The sequence below is a fragment of the Malurus melanocephalus genome, unplaced genomic scaffold, assembly GCF_030028575.1.
Source record: "Malurus melanocephalus ecotype Western Australia unplaced genomic scaffold, MMel_1.1 scaffold_102, whole genome shotgun sequence".
Classification (NCBI taxonomy): domain Eukaryota; kingdom Metazoa; phylum Chordata; class Aves; order Passeriformes; family Maluridae; genus Malurus; species Malurus melanocephalus.
The window spans coordinates 2,169,231-2,187,758 of NW_026623334.1; the positions used below are offsets into that span (position 1 = coordinate 2,169,231).

Genomic DNA, 18,528 nt, shown 5'->3' on the forward strand with positions numbered 1-18,528 from the left:
AGCCATCATCCAGCACTCTCTGGAGCCACACCATCCTCGTGTTTGCAGTTGCTCTGTGCTGGAGGAGGTCACGGTGTGGCTGGATGGCCCCTGCCCGCGGCCGTGCTGGAGCAGGGCATGGAGGCAGATGGCTTTCAAASAGCATCAGCTTTTGGATCAGTGCACTGGAGAAGGCTTGGGATGAAATTATTTGATTTTCCCCACCTCTGCTGTTCGCTCTGCCTCGTGACCCGTTTTTTCAGATCCTCTGGGGACGCTGGGTGTTCTTTGCGCCGCTTAGAGGAATGACAYGAGAAGCTCCAAATTAAAACAGACCCTTAGGATTCTTTCCAGGTTAACCAGAGTGCAATGTAATGGGCCTCTTCGGGAGGAATATCTGAAGTGGAACAGATCCAGATCTTTCCAGGAATCAGAATTTCTGATTAGCAGAAAATGACAAGTAAAAAAAAAAAAAATCACCTAAAAATATTTTATGTTAGGCTGAATATCTTCTGTGAAATATCTGTTTAAAGAAAGTGTTTAGACCAATGAAACCTTTAGTTTTCCATTTAAAAAATCAGTCTTAAAATGATGAATTTTTCATCATTATCTTCTACCAATACTTTCAGATTAAATATCAGGTCACAGTAAAGTGAAATGTTAGTTGAAATTCAACATTTCATTTTTTTTCAGCTGACAATGTTTCACAAAGTATAGGCATGATATTTTGATTTCAATCGGGGCTTATTTTTGATAAGGAAGCATTTGACTTTTTTTTTTTTTTGCACCCACTCTCAGTCAATCTGAAAAACCATGCTAAATTTCTGAAAAATCCTTTTTTTTGGCTACTCTGAACATATGACGTAAATTGAAGCAGAGAGAAGAAAAAAAACAGAGACAGAAAATGGAGCAGACAGAATTACCTCTGGGCAACAGATTAAGATTGTTTATTGGAGGGAAATTCAGTAAGAGATGAAACTAACTGAACTGTTTTAATTAGATCCCAAATCAATGTCCAGATGTGGATTTTGAGCAGGGGAGGGGTGTATAGACAGGATCTGGAGCTTTCTGTAGCAGCTTTTCCAGGTTGCTTGGGCTGGACCTTTTCCTCAGGTTGTGAATCCCCTACAAAGAGCACCTTTGCCCACACATTATCTGCGTGAGCAGCTGGTGATGCAGCCCAGAGAGCTGGACCCAAATTTCAGCTGACTTTTTCTCTGCCCAAGAGCAGAAGGAGCTGGTGTGGACTGAGTCAATCCCTGTGCTGCTTCCTGTGCGGTGAGCCGGGCTCTGAGCAGCTCCTCCTCAGCGTTTGGTGTTGTAGATCTGACTCAGATCATTGGGGATATCAGCTGACAACCCAAATTCACTCACACTGCTGCCTCTGGGCCAGCTGTGCTTATTTGTGTATCCCTGTGTACGCCACRGGCTTATCTCTGCATTTTGGGAAATGTTTCTTGTGTGGCTGCAAAGGGCTCAGACTGGAACTGTGCAAAGCCCTCAGAGGAGAGAGGGGAAAAAAAATCACTTGTTTGTTTGGCTGGGAAGGAAAGCTCTGAGTAAGTGATAGGCACTGCCAGCACCTACACCCAGTGTGTGCATCACAGTCCCTCTGTGACCATCACTGAGTGCTGTACTCATGACCTGACCCTGTTTGTGAAGGTTCTCCAGCTCTTCTCCCACCCTCTGCTGGAGCTCTGCTCGCTTTGCACAAATAATGATGGATTAGTTGGAATGTGGGCTCAAACCTTTGTCTCCCAAGTCCCAGRTCACCTTTAGGTCTCTGTATATTTAATTAGTTGTTCAATGTTCACTTATTCCAATGAGAAGATTGACTGAGAAACAGCTTAACACAATAACTATGTACCCCAATAATAATATTAATAATATTTTTTTTTAAATATTGAGGAACCTTTCATCTCTTTTCTGAGGCCAGTACCAGAGTTTTTTGCAGGACATGGCTCACGAGCAGAGCCTCCCCATCACCAGGCTCCATCTGTCTCCATAGCAGCAGTGCTGGACACGTGGCAGTATCTCACAGTTATTTCTGATATTTGATAGATGTTTTCTCTGGCTTTTCCCATTAGATTCATTATTGATTCCCTTTTGTTTAGTACTAGGCTTTCCAGTTAAGTAGTGGCTTTAATTATACTGCAAAGTGTATAACACAGGTCTTGATTATTAACACTGACCTGTGGGATGAAAGGAGTACCAGAAAGGTTAAATTACAAAGAACCATAAAAATGAACAACCTTTTCCAAAAAGCCACCTTATGTTCAAATGCAGTCATTTTCCTCTTCTACATTTTTGCAGTGCTTTTGTTTATACTAATTGTCAAAGACAAGTTCTGCATGACTGTCAGCACTAATAAATGTAGATTTAGTGAAGGCTGAATTTGATTAACTAGGGACTATGTAAAATAACTGATTGCAATGTTGTGTTTAAATGCAGTGAGACTGGAAGCCATTCCCTGCAATTTGTCTGCACCAGAATGTACTCTTGAATCCATGAACAGTTTACCTAAGGTGGGATTCATAACACTGGCTGGAAATTAAACATTTGATTCAGGGTGATGGACTTGGCTGCCTGGGTAGTTCTGTGGAGAAGAGGATGCCATGGCAGCATTGCTTATCCTCTGKAATCTGGAATTTTCTCCCTCAGGAACCTGGGGCAGCCAGCTTCAACAGGATTTCAGGTGAATCCAACCCAAAATGTTACATGCTCCAAGGCATGCAGGAACAGGAGGGGCTTTCTGTACTAGCACTCAYTGAAGAATGACCTGCCAGCATGGGCAGCCTGGGAGGAAAAGAAAAGATGCTCTGCTTTGCATCCCTCAGTTTTCYTCATCAATCCTCACACCAAATGTGTCTCATGTGACCTGCAAATTCACCTTAAGCACTGCTTTTTTTTCTTTTAAAGTATGCCTTAGAGATTGCAATATTTTTTTGAACTAGAAAACAGAAAGCCACAATATTTCCGTGGCAGAAAGAGTATTTCCTGCTAAAGAAGAGCAATGGTGGGGGGCTTCAAATTGTGTAAGCTATTCTTTCACAGGTAAATACATATCAGTAGTGCAGGAGCASTGCTGAGATCAGCCAGGACCTGCAGCTGTGTGCTGGCATTTTAGAATTTCTTTCATTTCCCTCCCCTGAGCCCGTGGCTGGTTGTTGCCTGCTATCACTTCCAGGGAGAAAAGGGTATTCCTGTAAATTTCTGAACTGTCATGTTATGTTACACTCCATGATATCACATTACAGGATAAAAAGAAGTAACAGAACAAGACAGGCAATGAGTTCATGGTGGTATTTCTTTTCCTTTTATGTTTCCTTGCATGTACCTCTGTTACATTACACCTGAGATTCTTTGTAGGGCTTTAAAGGAMTTCTAATGGTTTGAAATAATGTTTCCCATTTCTTTCTTAAAAGGTGTATGCAAATTTAGTTCTGCTGACAATGTGAGGCATGTATTATCTCCAGATGTCTTCCTGGTGCAGCTTTAAAAATCAGTGAGTTCTGATTCCTATTTTATYTGGATAGGTTTCATAGTATAGCAAGGTCAAGGTTTCAGGTCACATAACCTCAAGGTTTTTTAGTTGTTGTTGTTTGTGTCTTTGTGATAAAAACATGAACAGGCCAAAATGTCAGACAATTTACTCTTCTGTCTGAAATAAAACTGAATTGTGAGCTCCAAGCTGATGCAGTGTTTCATTTTAATAGTGTCAGTTCTTGCTTGTTTTGCCTGTGTCTCCTGTTTTGAGTGAATTTAGTGCTAATAAAAGTGAGAGACTTTTAAAAGTAGCCAGAGCCAGAAGTACCTGACAGATACAGGCTGGCAAATGTTATCTCCCTGTCTTGGTTAGCTTGATCTAGATGCTCTCCAAGGTTTRGTTTCTCTGAAACAGCACCTGCCAGTTAAGCTGTTTGAAAGCTTTATGATATTGAAGTAKGGGGGCTCTATTTTCTRTTCCTCCAGCTTTCTGCACTGTTCTTGTCCTCTGTTATGTTGCTTCCAGATTTYCTGCTGTGGTCTCCAAAACAAACCACAATCAAACCAGGCCACCGTGCCAAATGCAGCTCCAGAGGAGCTCGGTCCAACAAGTGCACCCACAATTTCAGGTGGAGGTGGTGWGTCAGGATTTATCAGTGAGGCTCTMGGCAGMTTTAAATTACTGAAGATACCATCTGTGTGTATTACTTCTGCACAAGCTCCCTGTTTCTCAGCTTCCAGAAACGAAACCCTCTACCAATTGCATTTTACCTGTGTGAGATGCCTTCAGGTTGTCAGATAGCTCCTTAATTAGTTTATTTTCTTCTTTGCTCTAGGGGGTGAGTATATCATTCATTCTACACTCCTAGACTTTTGTTAGGCTCTGCATTTATGTATTTTGTATTCTTCAGGCCCCAGCAGTGGGGCTGGCCTCTGGGGTGGTATGAAACACACCTCTCAGGCAGAAACGGTACTTCAGACTTGACTAATGGTGGAATATTAACAGCAGCAATAATAATTAAAACAGCACACTAAAATACCCCGGGGTGCTGCTGCTAACTTAGTCTGTACCCCTAAAATTTCAGAGGAAAGGCATAAATTTTAGTAATTTCCATCCACAAAGCGAGCAGTTGTCTCACTCAGCAGCTGGAGTAAGCTTTCATCACCGCTGTGGATGTTTCATTAGGACACAGTTCTCCCAGAGGGTCACGGTGCAGTTTACATTAAGCTCAAGATAAAAATGACATTGAAGCTTTGCTCCTGTATTTTCTGCACTGCCTGAAAACAAATGCTTGACCTCCAGCTACTCCATTGGCTTCTTGCCTTGGTGTTATTAACCCGCGTGTGCCGAGAGACAGGGAATTTGTGTTGTGTTTGCTCAGAGAGGAGCGCTCCACTCCTCTCCCTGACAGACCTGGGAATCTATGGAAGCACTGGGGGAAAGTTTCTCTGAGTGCAGGTTTGAGCAAATGGCCTGGAAGGAACTGGTTTGAATTTGTGTGTCTGCAGATGAGGGGGGAAGAGGGGTATGGCTGTGAACAGAACCTCGTCCTGCCCCGTCCCCAGTGCAGAGCACTCWCTGCTGGCTTGCTTTATGGTGGCAAATTAATTCAAGTCAGCAACCACTGAGGATGTGAATTTAAAATACCTGTGATCTGTGGGCAGCTAGGAAAAGAAACCAGACTCCATCAAGGGAAAGGGGAAGTAGTTTCTCAGCATGCTGGTTTGGGCAGGAGCARTGCAGGAATATTGAAAGGCTGCACTGGCCACATTTCAGAGCCAGGAAAAGGCTCTGAGTGTCCTTGGCCTGCTCAAATTCAGTCTCATCTAAGTGCATTGCCTGGTCTAGCATGTGTGTCTAATTTCTGTCAACCTGAGTGAAAAGTAAGCACCTGTTKACTTGGTTTTATTTTTTTAAAATTAGGATATGAGCTCACTAATATAAAAAATCCCCATACATTACACTGTTTTTCTGCTGTGAAGTGTGGGTTCCAGGTATTAGCTGTGTGCTACACAGTAAATATGGCTAGATTTTAAAAAAATGTTTGCATTTCTAAATGTAACCAAAACTAAATAAAAATGCAAGAGTCTTCCAAAGTTATATAAACTGAAGCTATGTTAATAGTTAGAAGGTAAGGAACTGTTGTTAACATTTAACTTCCAAGTGCATGAAACTGTTGAATACTATGCTGTTCACCTCTAACTAGCCTTTAATTTAAACAAAAGCTATAAAAGTGCAATTAGGCTCCAGTCCAATGAAGCACTTAAATATGTCCCTGGTTTTAAGTGTATGAATAACCCCGGAGAAGCTGAGACATGCTCAGCTGCTTTACTTGAATAGGATCTTTGATGAGGTAGTTGTAGAGGACAATCCTGTGAGTATCCCTGGGCAAGATRAAGAGAGGAGTAAAGTCCCATCCCATTGAGGATTTGACTGCTCTTCCCTCATGATTTATGCTGTGGGATGCTGGTCCRGAGTTCCTTGGGAGCTTTGGATGTGCTCCATCATCTGATTGCCAGGCAGCTTCCTGCCCACACGCAGCACTTGCACCTTCCTTTGTCCTCTGTGCCTGACTCAGGCTTTTTACAAACGCTCTGCTGCTGCCACCAGGCTCTCTCCTCAATCCCATGTAAAACATCTAAACATCATGGATTTAATACTGCAGTTCTCAGTGCTAAATCAATGTTCTTTATGCATTTGTTCTTGGAACGCTGCTCTATTTGAACTGTAATTCTTCCCACATACCATAAACTCGGTTCTGTTTTTGCTCTGATAGGAATTGATCATTTAAAGTAAGAGGAAGCCCGTGACTCCTGTTCAAGCATTTCAAGGCCATTGCTGGTTGGTCAAATGAGCTGGTGCACCAGCTCAGCARAGTGCTKTGACTACCAGGGGAGCATTACATTTCTGGGCTACAAGCAGCCCTGCAGCAGCTGGGCCAAGTCGAGATTAAAGAGCTCCTCACTCCAGTTTTGGCAGGCAGTGATGGGGTGGGTTGGTCCAGTTTATGGCTGACCTCCCATTTGGTGGTTTRCTCCTCCAACCATGCTGTATTTGTACGTAGGCAGAAAGAAACATTCTGCTGCATAACTGAATCTGACCAAAGATTAAAGCTGGTCTCCTGTGAAATACGCTGGAACCCATTAAAGAAGGGATTGTTTGCCAAACGCTGTTGTATACCCTCCCCAGACCATAAAAAACATTGTTAGCTCAAGTGATAGTGGAAAATTATTGCATTTCTCTCTTCTCCTCCTCACCACTCCACTACAACGTGACAGCCAACCCGTAATGAAATTCATGAAGAGCTCTGCAGCAGTTACCTTGAAAACTTTTTTTACTGCCCTACATTTYTAGGTAACACTGTGATACCCAGCCTCTGTCCAGCACCAGCAACAYCAGCTGAGGCAGAGAGATAGTCAAATTTAAACAAAAGCACCTGGAATTTTTAATATTAAATACTTAGCACATTTTTTAATAGTCAAGGATAACTTTCTGTATTTACATATGATTATCTGAATAACAAATAGCTTCAAGGATACAGCAAACTGCTCTGTGCAAATGGAAGAGGGTGAGTTTACTCTTATGCATTATTTATTGAGAATAATTCCTTTGATTTCATCAACTCCACTGTTTTTCTCTTATGTCTGGCATGGGGAGAGAACATCCAGAGGATGTGGTACCTTCAGATATTTACCCTGCTGACAGATACCTGGGCTGTGAGCATCTCACTCCCTGCAGACATGCTGGGATTAATTATTCCTTTGCCATAAAGAACCCTTTTCTGGGATCTTGATGCACCACCTTGAGTGCAAAAGCACTTCTTTAATGGGCAATGTGCTGACAGTCACTGCTGGAAGTGCAGCTGAGTGGCTTCACGTGGCTTGCTGGAGAGCAATGACCCTTGGTGGCAGCAGCAAGAAGTGGTGCCACGGGGCAGCAGCCAATTTTGTGAATGCACCCTAGAAAACATCTGGCTTTCTGGATGGCTCTTTGTGAACCTTCCCTGTCTGAAATATGAGGTCTGAGTTCTGGCAAAGCAGAAAGGARAGTGTGTGTATTCTCTGTTCTCCACAGAGAACATAGTTGCAAGGATTAAGTTTTAAAAAGTTGCCCAAAAGGCAGTGTTTTTCTGAATATATTTTGCTGATAAGGACTTCAATCAAATTGACACAATGCCTTTAGTTTGGCCTTTATTTAATATCCCTTCATCAGTTTCACTAGTTTTTATATTTTGCTTGACTTCAAAGAGCTCTCCAATCTCCAAGAAGAATTTTGTAAGAGCACCTTTATGGCTTTTTTTTTTTTTTAAGACAATTCTTGTCTAGTTTTTACTTGTAAAGGATGCAAGCTGGAAATCCAGTTGGGTAGGAATGAGGATCTTTCCAAAATCTCCAGAATCACTAAACAAGCCATTTGTTTTAATCACCTAAAATCAAGCAGAGTGCATGTCACTTGGAATTTAGCTGAGCTCCCCCTTAAATTTAAGTGCAGCACCATTAAAAATGAAGTTGCACARGGGATCTGTTTTCTTTGGGGATTTTTGGAAAGCATTTGAAGGCAGATTTCAGCCTCTCCATTAATTTCCAATGAGCCTAATGCTTTGTGATGCAGCATGCATACAGCCAGAGGCAGATCYGGACGGGCACACTAGGGGATAGAGTGGAAATTTTTTACAGATGGTATTTCAAAACATATTAGTGACTCAAGTTAAGTTAACAAAAAAAAAAAGAAGGCAAATACTTTTTACTACAGAAGGATGTGAGCACGAGCTTTCAGCCGTTTTTCATGTTAATAAAGAGGCTTGTTTTAAAAGTGATTGAAACGAGTTTTAGCATTTTTATATGTATAAATCAATAAGGGTATTAGACATAATGGCATGTTTCTGGTATTGTTTGCCTGAGGAAAACCAGAAATAGCTCACTGAAATGCAAGGCCTCTTACTTTATGTGTGCAGCAGCTACTTTTGAGGAGTCTAATAATCCTAAATATAAGGGTTAATATTCTTTAGAAGTAGAGTTGTCTTCATGCTGCATATGTTAAATATGCATATATATTGTGCTATGAGTCACTGATTGACAATTCTCAGGGCTTTCTACTATAAATATAAAAATAATTTGTCACAGAGAAAGGAGGAATTAAACCAACTAGAGCAAATGTGTTRTAAAACAAAAGGCAAAAACATGTGTTGGGTTTTTATGTGTGGAGCAATTAGTCACAGTTGTACTGGCCTGGAATTTAAAAGAAAGGGAAAAAAAAAAAAAGAACAAAAAATAGATCTGCAGTTCTCAGGGAACACTTGTCCAATGTGTGTTATTGAAACTTCATGGGGAGCTTTAACCTACCTGTGTCCAGCTTTCACTTTCATAGAACTATTACAGGACAGGAATTCCTGTCATTTTGGTCTTTTCTGTAGGAAATAGGACAGAGAAGAGAGGGTCCTAAGGTAGAAAAGACATTTATAATAGGAAAGCTGCTGCTATTCTTCAGTCAGCAGATCCTACAGACATCAAATCCAATTGTCCAGCCTGGGAATGTCCAACATTCCCATGACCAGGTGTGCTCCTGAAAATCCTTTGCATATTGCAATCCTTTGTGGTTGGCATGAAAGGAAGTTTTTCCCTGGTACAGGAAGTGTTTGAGGGTAGCTCAGGTACAAGGACTTGGCCTGGTTTCTTTCTGATGAGTGTGGGGGGTTTCTTTCTTAGACTTTTGGATGCAAAGTAAGAAAAAATATGTCAAGGAGTATGTGAAAAAAAGCTGCTGGGAATCTCCACAGTGTGGAGTAGATTTAAGATCTCACTTTATAAGAAAATGATCATCAACATCACCATGTACAAGAAAAGATGGAGGACGGGTTGTTTGAGTGGATTTCCTCTGACTTACAGCACCAACAAGAATTGCACTGTGTCTTGTACCTGCACTTCTCAAAATAAATCCAGGAAGAAGGAGAAGGTGCTGATTTTTCTTCTGTAGGATRTTTCACAATGGAGGCTGCTCCATGAGGAACACAGACTCTGAAGGAAATATCTTCTGGTATCACCACAATTTCCAGGCTTTTCCTGAAAATTACTCACTTTTTACTTTAGTTGTGAGTACAATGGTCTGTTTTTCTCGAGGTACACAGGGCATCAGCGTTCTGGACCACTGCTCCCTTGTTGACAGCTGTATTTTTATTATGTGTTCTCAGGAAATGCTGTCCCCGAGCTACAAAACAGGAGAAGAATTAAGAGCCAGTCTTGAGCTCAGAAATTTTCCATTTGGGTTTTTGGATARGGCAGGAAAATCAACCCACAATATAAAGAGAATGTTATGCCACAATCCAGTTAACATCTTCTGTTGAGAAGGAGAATTAATTAGGAAGGAGTTGGAGCCTCTGGCTGACAGATTCATGATCCATGAAGCTAATCAGTTTTGTAGCCTGTCACTGATTTGCTGCAGACTGGTCAGCAGCTGGATCCCATGCTGGGAAGAGAACATTTCCAGCTTGTCACGTTTCCCCTCTTGTGCCCAATGTGGAGCAGGAAGGTAATGCCAGTTTATTTCTGCAGCTCAAAAGTTACTGTTATATCCAGCACTAGCTGTAAAGCCTCAGTGGGTTCCTGGAGAAAGAAATCAGGCATTGAGCTCGGCACTAAATTCAGTGATTTAGCTGTGGTAAATCGCCTGTGCCTGTAGAAGTCACAGCAGCATTCAGGCACTGAAAGGTAACCATGTAGGTAAAATTACTCTGAATCTGTGGTTTAACAGGGCTCAAAATACCTATTGACCTGGTGATTAAAAGTAGAATTTGTTAGCATCAACGAGCAAGAGTTCAATAATCTTTTTTTTAATATTTATCTTTGTCCTTTCATTGATCATGTACCAAATAAGGAGCTGTTCCAACTCTTTCTCGTGCTGTGGCTATAAAACATGAACACAGATCATTCTGAAGCTTTCAAGATGCAGAGCATGTTGGGGTAGAGGTTTTTTTTTGTGCCAGAACTGCAGATGTTTCTTCATGCCCAGTGATTTCATCAAGTCTGTGAAGGAGAGAAACCTTTAGTCATCTCCATCCCAGTAGTTCATTGGAAAAACATATCTTGTATTAAACACTTTAAAGATTCATGAAGCAGCTTTAATTTTGTTTGCATTTCTTCCTGAAGGGTAAAGCTGTCAGAAATCTCTAAATGCATTGCTTAATCCATTTCCAAACTSAGTATATTAAGGTCTGCAAGCAAAACTCATTTTTGGAGTTTAGCAAGTTTGCAGATAGGAAAAAAGGGGCAGGGGAAATAGAGCAGGAAAGATTTTTCTTTCTTTAGTAAGGCACTGAACTACCTGCACGGCTGCAGTGTCASTCCTTCACAAAAAATAGAGCAACCCAAATGGACTGCAAGAGCAGCCTGACAAATAGAGGACTTCACGTGCTTCTCTTGGATCAGATACAAGCAGAGTAAATACATCTATCAGGGAATGAATGTTCAGACAAAAGAAAATTTCCTTGCCTTTATTGCCTCCAAGCTTACAAGGTCACCATGAGCAGGTTCATGTACAGCTGAGCGCCTTTTGTTTCCTCATGTCCCAGTTTCTCATCTATGACCTTTTTTTATGTTAGCACATGGTTTGTTTTTTTTTTTTTTTTTTTTTTTCCCAAGGTTCTGGTCTGCCAGCTGAAGAGCTTTTCCTGTTTTCTTATGCCTGCAAGACAGTGCTCACAGTTGGACTCAGGAGGCTGGCTGGGAAATGTTCATTTAAGGAACAGGTTCAATGTGAGGGAAAGAATGAGTGAAAATCATCTCCAGAATAGAGAAAAATGATCTGACATCAGGCTCCCTGTCATGTACAAAGGAAATAGCTCTGGGTTGCCAGCCAAGCTGTGCAAAGCAGCAAATACAGAATGAGAGCTCTCAAAGACCTTTCCCAAGACAGCAGCAGGATGCCCCAGGTTTGATGTTTGGCATGTTGTACGAAAGGTGCCTGGAGGGTTCTTCCACAAACCAGGTCTAAGCCATCCTCAGCTGGCCCATGGCAGTGATTGGCCATGGCACTGCCTTTGCTGAGCCCCCAATCCTGCACACATCCTTGTCCAGGGAATCTGTGTGCCCTGGAGACCTGAGCTGCTCTGTGGCTGTGTTTTGTGGGCCCTGCTGACAGCTCAGAATGCTCATTAAGCATCATAGGAATGGTAAATGCAAGCTCTGCCTGCCCAGCTTAGACTATTGTTAGTGCTGTCCCTGAGGTCAAACGTGCACTGTGAATTCTTCCTGAGCTCAGGAGTGTTAACCAGGCCAGGTTTCACTGATCCATTGCTGCAATTGTCCTCCCACAGCTCCCAGTGTGGCCAGACCTGSAGCAGTGACACTGTGGTGGCACCCAGCTCCCTTCCCTGGCACAGCACTGGGTGTTTGAAGCACTCAGGCACTGCTCAGCAATCAGGGCTGCACAAAGGGATCATTTCTGAACGTYTTGCTACGGTTCTGTTGGCATAAAGCTGAAGGATTATGAAGGTGTGCCTTGCTAGTGCATTTTGTGCAGTTTGATTTCTTCACATTCTGGTAATTTTCTTCCCAAAAGAGATAATAGAAGTGACTGGTCATGTACTGAGCTGCTCCATCATTAACTCATAGATCTCTGATGATTTCCTYGGTGTCCAGGCTGCTGCTCCAGCCATTTTCTGCAAGGATGCCCTTTGGCTTGTTGAAAGTCATTAGGTTTGTTATAGCCTTACCTCTGTAATGAATGTCCCCTGCTGCCTCTCCCCGGGACCAGTCAAGAGCTGCTCCAAGGAGGATTTTGTGTGTTCTGACACTCTGACTTTCCTAGTGTCACTGTTTTTTGGCTCAGGGTGCCCAGATCTGGTTAGAGTTTCTTGGAATGAGGGAAGTGTTGACTGTAAATTGCTGTGGCTGGTCTCTAATTAGAGCATACATTGGGAAGAGCTCGGGCTTTAATCCAGCAAAGCACTTAAGCACCCACTGATTTTGAAGGAAAGACACCTTAGCTGGGGCTTCTCATGCTCTCAGACATCATCACAAGTGTTTGTTAGTGGGCCAGTAATTTCTCCTGACTGTCTCAGCACACTGATCTCATTTGCTGAAGCGACCTGAGCAGTCAGGAGTTCAAGGTTGACTGGAAGGCTGCAGGAAATAAACCCTTAAATCACTGCTGTGCTTTGGAAAGTGCTCAGCTGGACAGCTGCTCTCACTGCTCCCCATCCTCACTGCAATAAATAAATTTATGATGGCTTTTAGACCACTGCTCAATTCTGAGGTTTGCCTTTGCCCATCCAGGTGCTCCTGTTGCAGTGGGGTTATCAAAGATATTCCAAAATGTAATTGTCAGAGTGCTCTTTCCAAATGCAGCCAGAATGTAGTTTTTCAACTTTGTCCTTCTAATAGGAAAAAAAAAAAAAAGAGGAAAACTGACAGAAGGTTGCAGTGAGAATGATAGGGATGACTTAATCCAGGTGGAATAAGAAATTCAAACTAGGTTTTTATCTGAAGCAGTCCATGATGCCCTACAGTGTAAGCACTGAGAACTAAGGCATGAAAGACTTGTGAACCAGGAAGGCCATGGAGTCACACTTGGGACAATAATGCATTGATTTAATGTGATGAAGAACAAATAAATCAAAAGTCAGGAGGTTTTGGTTTAAGTGTGTGATGTCATGCTGATACCGTTGAGACTCTAGAGAAAATTGCGGTCAGATAAAAGATGTCCCTCATCACGGGAAATCTTGCAAAGTCCACGTTTTTAGCTGATGGCTCTTTCCTGTTGCTGAAATATTCCTGATGGACTTCTTTGATGCGTTGGTGTGCTCAAGAGGAAAATTGCATTCAAAAAAGAATTTTTTTAAAAAAGGGGCTATGTCAGAGCATCCATACTTTCTGAAAACCTCTCTCTTTGTTCCAGGCTCATTTTTTAGGCTGTGTAAGAATGCTGCTTGGYCAGAAATTTTACACACTGGTCCTCTGTGTGGCACAAGCCACCAGCAAGCTGCCAGTAAGGAGCTGTGGMATCAATGACAAGTGCTCAGGTCTCTGAGCAGATAGTGCTGGGATCAGGAATTATGAATAATTACACTTTGCTAGAATTCATAACTGACTTCCAGGGGTTACTCAGCAGTCAGGCATTTGTCACCTGCCCTATCCCCATGACTGCTGATAGYGGGGAAAAAAAGTGATTGTTATGCCAAAGTAATGAGCATAGAGGTCAGAAAGTTTGATAAGAGCAGGAGAAGTCATTTTCTGTGATATCATTAGCAGTATTTTAGAGAGCAGGTTCAGTAATTGYTATGGTAATTCTGAATGGCTTTTGACTGGGAGAACATGGAGGTAGTTTTTAAAGTTAAGCTTTTTTTGCTAATGGGAGAGAATTCCACTGAAATGAGGCAGTGTGGTGCTGCAGAGGGGCATGGATGGGATTTTGGGAAGCAGGAGTTCGGGTCTCTGCTGCGTGACCTCTCCAGGCCTCAGTTTTTCCTCTCAAAATGGTCTGTGGTAAAATGTGTGTCAGTGAGCGGCACAAAAGCAAATTGTGAGTCAGGATGTAGCAACCTCTCAAGCTGACATCTCGGGGGGAGCAAACCTTTTTGCAGATATTTCAGCAAGTGCAGGCCTGTCCAACAAGCACCGTGTGTTTTTTATTGCAAGGGCTCTCTGGGTGGGCAAATACAGAATTTTCTTGAGGGACTGCTGGTTTTAAAAGAGATGCAGTTGTGAGTTAGCAGCACACCCTGGGAGCACAGCCGGGTGTAGCATTGGAGGCCTTCTCCAGGTTGTTTTTGAGCAGTTCTTGGTATTCCTTTGGTTTTCAAGATGCTTTAAAACGTGGTTTCCCCATGCTTTTAACSTGGCAGGGAATGAGAGCTGCTGCAAACCCGTGTGCGTGCACACACCCCGTGGTTTATCCTGGGCTGATCCTTCTGAGCCTTTATCACACCTTTCCTTGGGTTTGGAAAGGACAAAATCTGCAAATCCCTGCACRAGATGGAGAGCAAAGAGGAGAGGATGCTCTTCAGTGTGTTGTGCCTCGCAGAGGGTTTTAATGGTGCCTTCCTTGTCCCCAGGTGCAAGCAGATGTCCTACCCCGATGACCTGCCCCAGATCTCGGTGGTGTTCATTTTTGTCAACGAGGCTCTGTCGGTGATCCTGCGCTCGGTGCACAGCGTGGTGAACCACACCCCRTCCCACCTGCTCAAGGAGATCATCCTGGTGGATGACAACAGTGACAACGGTGAGCTCTGGGGACTTTGCTGCACCCTGAGTGATTCCTGGGTGTGAAACGTAAATGTGTTTGTTGATTGAGCCATTTGCACCAAGCTGTGAGTAAATATTGACCATCTGTATGACAAACAAACATCATGAATCCTGTTGATTTCATTGAAACCCTTGCAGAATGAATGGCATTTGTGTGGGCCATCTTAATAGGAATTTTTCTTAATAACAATCTTAATACCTTTTCTCCAAATTTTCAGATCCAGAGGGGTATGTATCATCATTAATAGACTAAAAATTTAAATTCTTTTAAGGAAAACTGAGGCTAGTAGAGGTTAGTAGATAGTTTCTACTGTTTTAAATGGCAGCCCTCTGTTTCTTCATGAGTTAATCCAAAATCAAAATATCTGTGGTTATATAGGGTGCTGTTGACCATCATGTTTCACAATAGGATCATATTTGAAGATACAAGTGACTAGCAATGTTGTTGAGTTTAAAGTTGTTGTACATTAGTCTTCTAGAATTGATGCATCTTCTCAAATCATATTTATTTACAATAAGCCTGAAATTTAGCATTTCTTCCACAGACCAACATCTTTAAGTCTTTCAGTCTTGCTGTTCAAGATCCCCAAAGAGAAGGGAGAGCTGAGAAGAAAAAAAAAAACTCAAACAGAAAATGAGTTCCAAACCCAATAGATTTAAGAAAATGTTTATGCACTTCAGATTTCAGTTATGGCAGTGTAACCTATGGAGTAATTATGTGAGATTGCAAAGTTTTTGAGTCAAGGCAATCCCGAGGAGAATTGAACTCATCATTTCTCGGTGAACTTTTATTTGGCTTTTCTCTGCCACCCTTCTGGATAACTGGAAATTTATCAAGTCTTTGATTCCAATGATAATGAATCTACTGCCTAATATACATCAGAAGAATGAGGCTCCTAATGTCCTAGAAGCTTCTACTAGTTTTCCTGATAAATACATTTTGGCAAAAGCCACTTTATGAACAAGTTTCAGTGTAAATGAATTGCCAAACAACATGGATTTTTAAAAAATAGAGAGACCATTTTGGTAATTTGCCTGCTTATAAGCCTCTTGCAAGGCTTAGGGTTAGGCTTAGAGTTAGGCTTAGGGTTAGGGTGAATGAGTTCTGCTCCAGCTGTGATTGAAGGCTGGAAAATGAACAAAAGAGATGTCTATTTGCCATCTTCAATATCCATTTAATTCCATTTAATTCAAAAGCAAAGAAGCCTGGTATTGAGGAATCTTAATTATATTTAAGGGAAAACTCTTAAAACTCTTAAAACAAAGGGAAATTAATTGTGATCTGAATTAGGTCTTGGCCCAAAAATCCATTGAGGTTGTTTCTCAAACTCTTACTGAACAGCATAAATAATAAAAAAAAAATAAATCACCAGACTGGCATGTTACACYACTTTATGGCCAGAATTGTTCCTCCAGAGGCCAGTTGTAACCTAACGCAAATCATCAGATAATTGGAATAGTAATGATTTTAAAATATTTAGACAAACTACCTCTTCAAAACTATACCTAAATCCATCATATTACACCTGGACAAGGCTCTGGTTCTTGAGGAGCTTCTCTGAACTGAAACCCCTGGAACAATTGGTGCCTCAGCTGAGGTGGGTTTGTGTCTGTGAGACTGACCAAGGATTTAGGAATATTTAAAGATTCCTTTCCCATCCTGCTGCAGAATAAATCAGGGTAAAACACAGCACTGCAGGGCCTTTCTCATTCTGAACATTTGTGTGGGTTTTTGGTTTTTTTTTCTCCTGCAGTTGAGCTGAAATTTAATCTGGACCAGTACGTGCACAAGAGATACCCAGGCCTGGTGAAAATCGTGCGCAACACCAAACGGGAGGGGCTGATCCGAGCCAGGATCCAGGGCTGGAAAGCAGCAACTTCTCCTGTGGTGGGGTTCTTCGATGCCCACGTGGAGTTCAACATCGGCTGGTAAGTGCTGGGTGTCCCCAGGGGGGCAGTGGCACTGGGACGGTGGCACTGGGATGGTGGCACTGGGATGGTGGCACTGGGACAGTGGCACTCAGGGTGCCCAGCAGATGCAGGCTGCTGCCAGCACATCAGCACATCAACAATCACTCCTGAGCTGTGTTCCTGATTATTGCAACCACTGCAAGACCCACGGAAAAGCTGCTGTGCTGGTCTGGCACGGCTCAGTGGAGAGAGAAGGGATTGGAGCCACCATRGATGTGAAATCCCAAAGCAGTCAGGTGGGGAGACACTGTTAAGGAGGATCTGGGCTGGAAGATTTCAATTCCTTTTTTTAACCTCCTTGTCATTTTCTATCGTTTCTTCTTAGAAACTTGAATACCAGTCTGATTTCCCCATGAATTTTCTTGCATTTACATTTGAGGGAAACATTAAATTATTGCCTGTGTTTTTTTAATAGGGCTTGAAATTAGCATGCATTTCCTCATCCCTCTTTTGGTTTAATGGGCCAGAACTGCACTTGGAATAAACCTTTGTAGCACCACTTGGTGGCCGATATTTGGCATTACTGGAAGTCGGGGCTGTGGGAGCTGCTCTGTATCATCAGCTGCAAGAGGGCTGCTGGGACCTAAGGCATGTGAAAAGTGCATTTTCCAAAGATAGGCTGGTATTTGATAATGATGATGCAGAGTTATGGTGGAAATGATTATGCTCTGCAATTCTGGGAGATATCCTCAAATTAAAACTAAAAATAGCTGTACTTACAACTAGAGAGAAACTTAATTGCATAGGAGTAGCGTGTTTATTTTTATATGTTCATGAATATCTTTATAAAATGGAAGATGCAATAAAATAAGTCTTGTAGTGCACCTGCTTTATGTTCATCCCGTTTTTTTCCTTAGGACTCTGTTAGGCTATAATAGCAGCTGCAGTAATTTTCTAGAGGCTTAAGAGCTGGTTTAATTTATTTATTTGCTTTTAAAGCAAGTAGATCTTTCAAATCTTTTTAAACATCCATCCAGGGTAATATCATCTGTTGGACAGGCTMAGGGACTGGGGAGAGCATGCTCTGGGTGCTGTTCTGCCCAAGCTGCAATTTTCTGAGGCTTGAGGAGGAATTGGTTATCATTTTCTAAAGGACACGGAGATCTGACTGTGGTGCTGCACCCAGGGAAGCTCAGCAATGGTGTCGGTAAGAAGGAAAGGGCTTTGTGGTTGCTCTGTGGTTTGTTAGGGTTTGTTTTAGTTTACTGTAGTGCTTTGCATTAATGTCAGAAAGGGTTGAGATCAGCACAGCAAGAGCGTGGACTGCTCAGTAAAGGAGAGTGTGTRTATTTGAGATAAAGAGGTTGTGTTTCCTGCCCCTCCCTGGTGCACTCTCCCTCCAGCAGAGCACTCAGGGCTCTGTTGTTCTGCTGAGCCAGGCTCTGCCCGTGCTGGGGACACTCAGCTGATAAATGGGGACAGCAAACCAGGACCAAGAGCCCCCTGTATCCCTTCACAGTGTTCCCTGCTGATGTTTCTCCTCTTGTTCCACTCAATCTTTGTGGCTGCCCAGAGCCGTCTCCAGCCCTGCTCACCCCCTTSCTCCTGTTTTAATCCTGCCCACCTGTGCTCATGTGGTTTCCTGTCATCTCCATTTTCATCTCATCTCCTTTGACTGGGAGGAACTAAAGTCCTTCCATCTGGACTGCTCTGGTTTTTTCCACCCGGCTCACATTGCCCCCATTCCATAGGATTCAGGTGGATTCTCTTGTTAAAGTTCTTCTCTTCTATTCTCTACTAAGTTGCACCTTGCATGAATATTTCCCCCCCCTTTCAATGCTTATTTATGTATTCAGAGGCCACATGGATTGCTCCCACTAAAAGCTGTCTATGGATTATTTGTGAGGCAATTWA

The 18,528-nt window shown here is 42.5% G+C and overlaps 1 protein-coding gene across 1 annotated transcript in view; it reads left to right on the top strand.

The window, feature by feature from the left end:
* The window catches only part of GALNT9 (polypeptide N-acetylgalactosaminyltransferase 9), a 123,602-nt gene that overhangs the window by 29,925 nt on the left and 75,149 nt on the right, over nt 1-18,528 (top strand). Inside the window, exons 3-4 of the mRNA XM_057369101.1 lie at nt 14,514-14,680; nt 16,458-16,632. Coding sequence (XP_057225084.1) covers nt 14,514-14,680; nt 16,458-16,632 — 342 coding nt within the window. The remainder of the gene's footprint in view (nt 1-14,513; nt 14,681-16,457; nt 16,633-18,528) is intronic.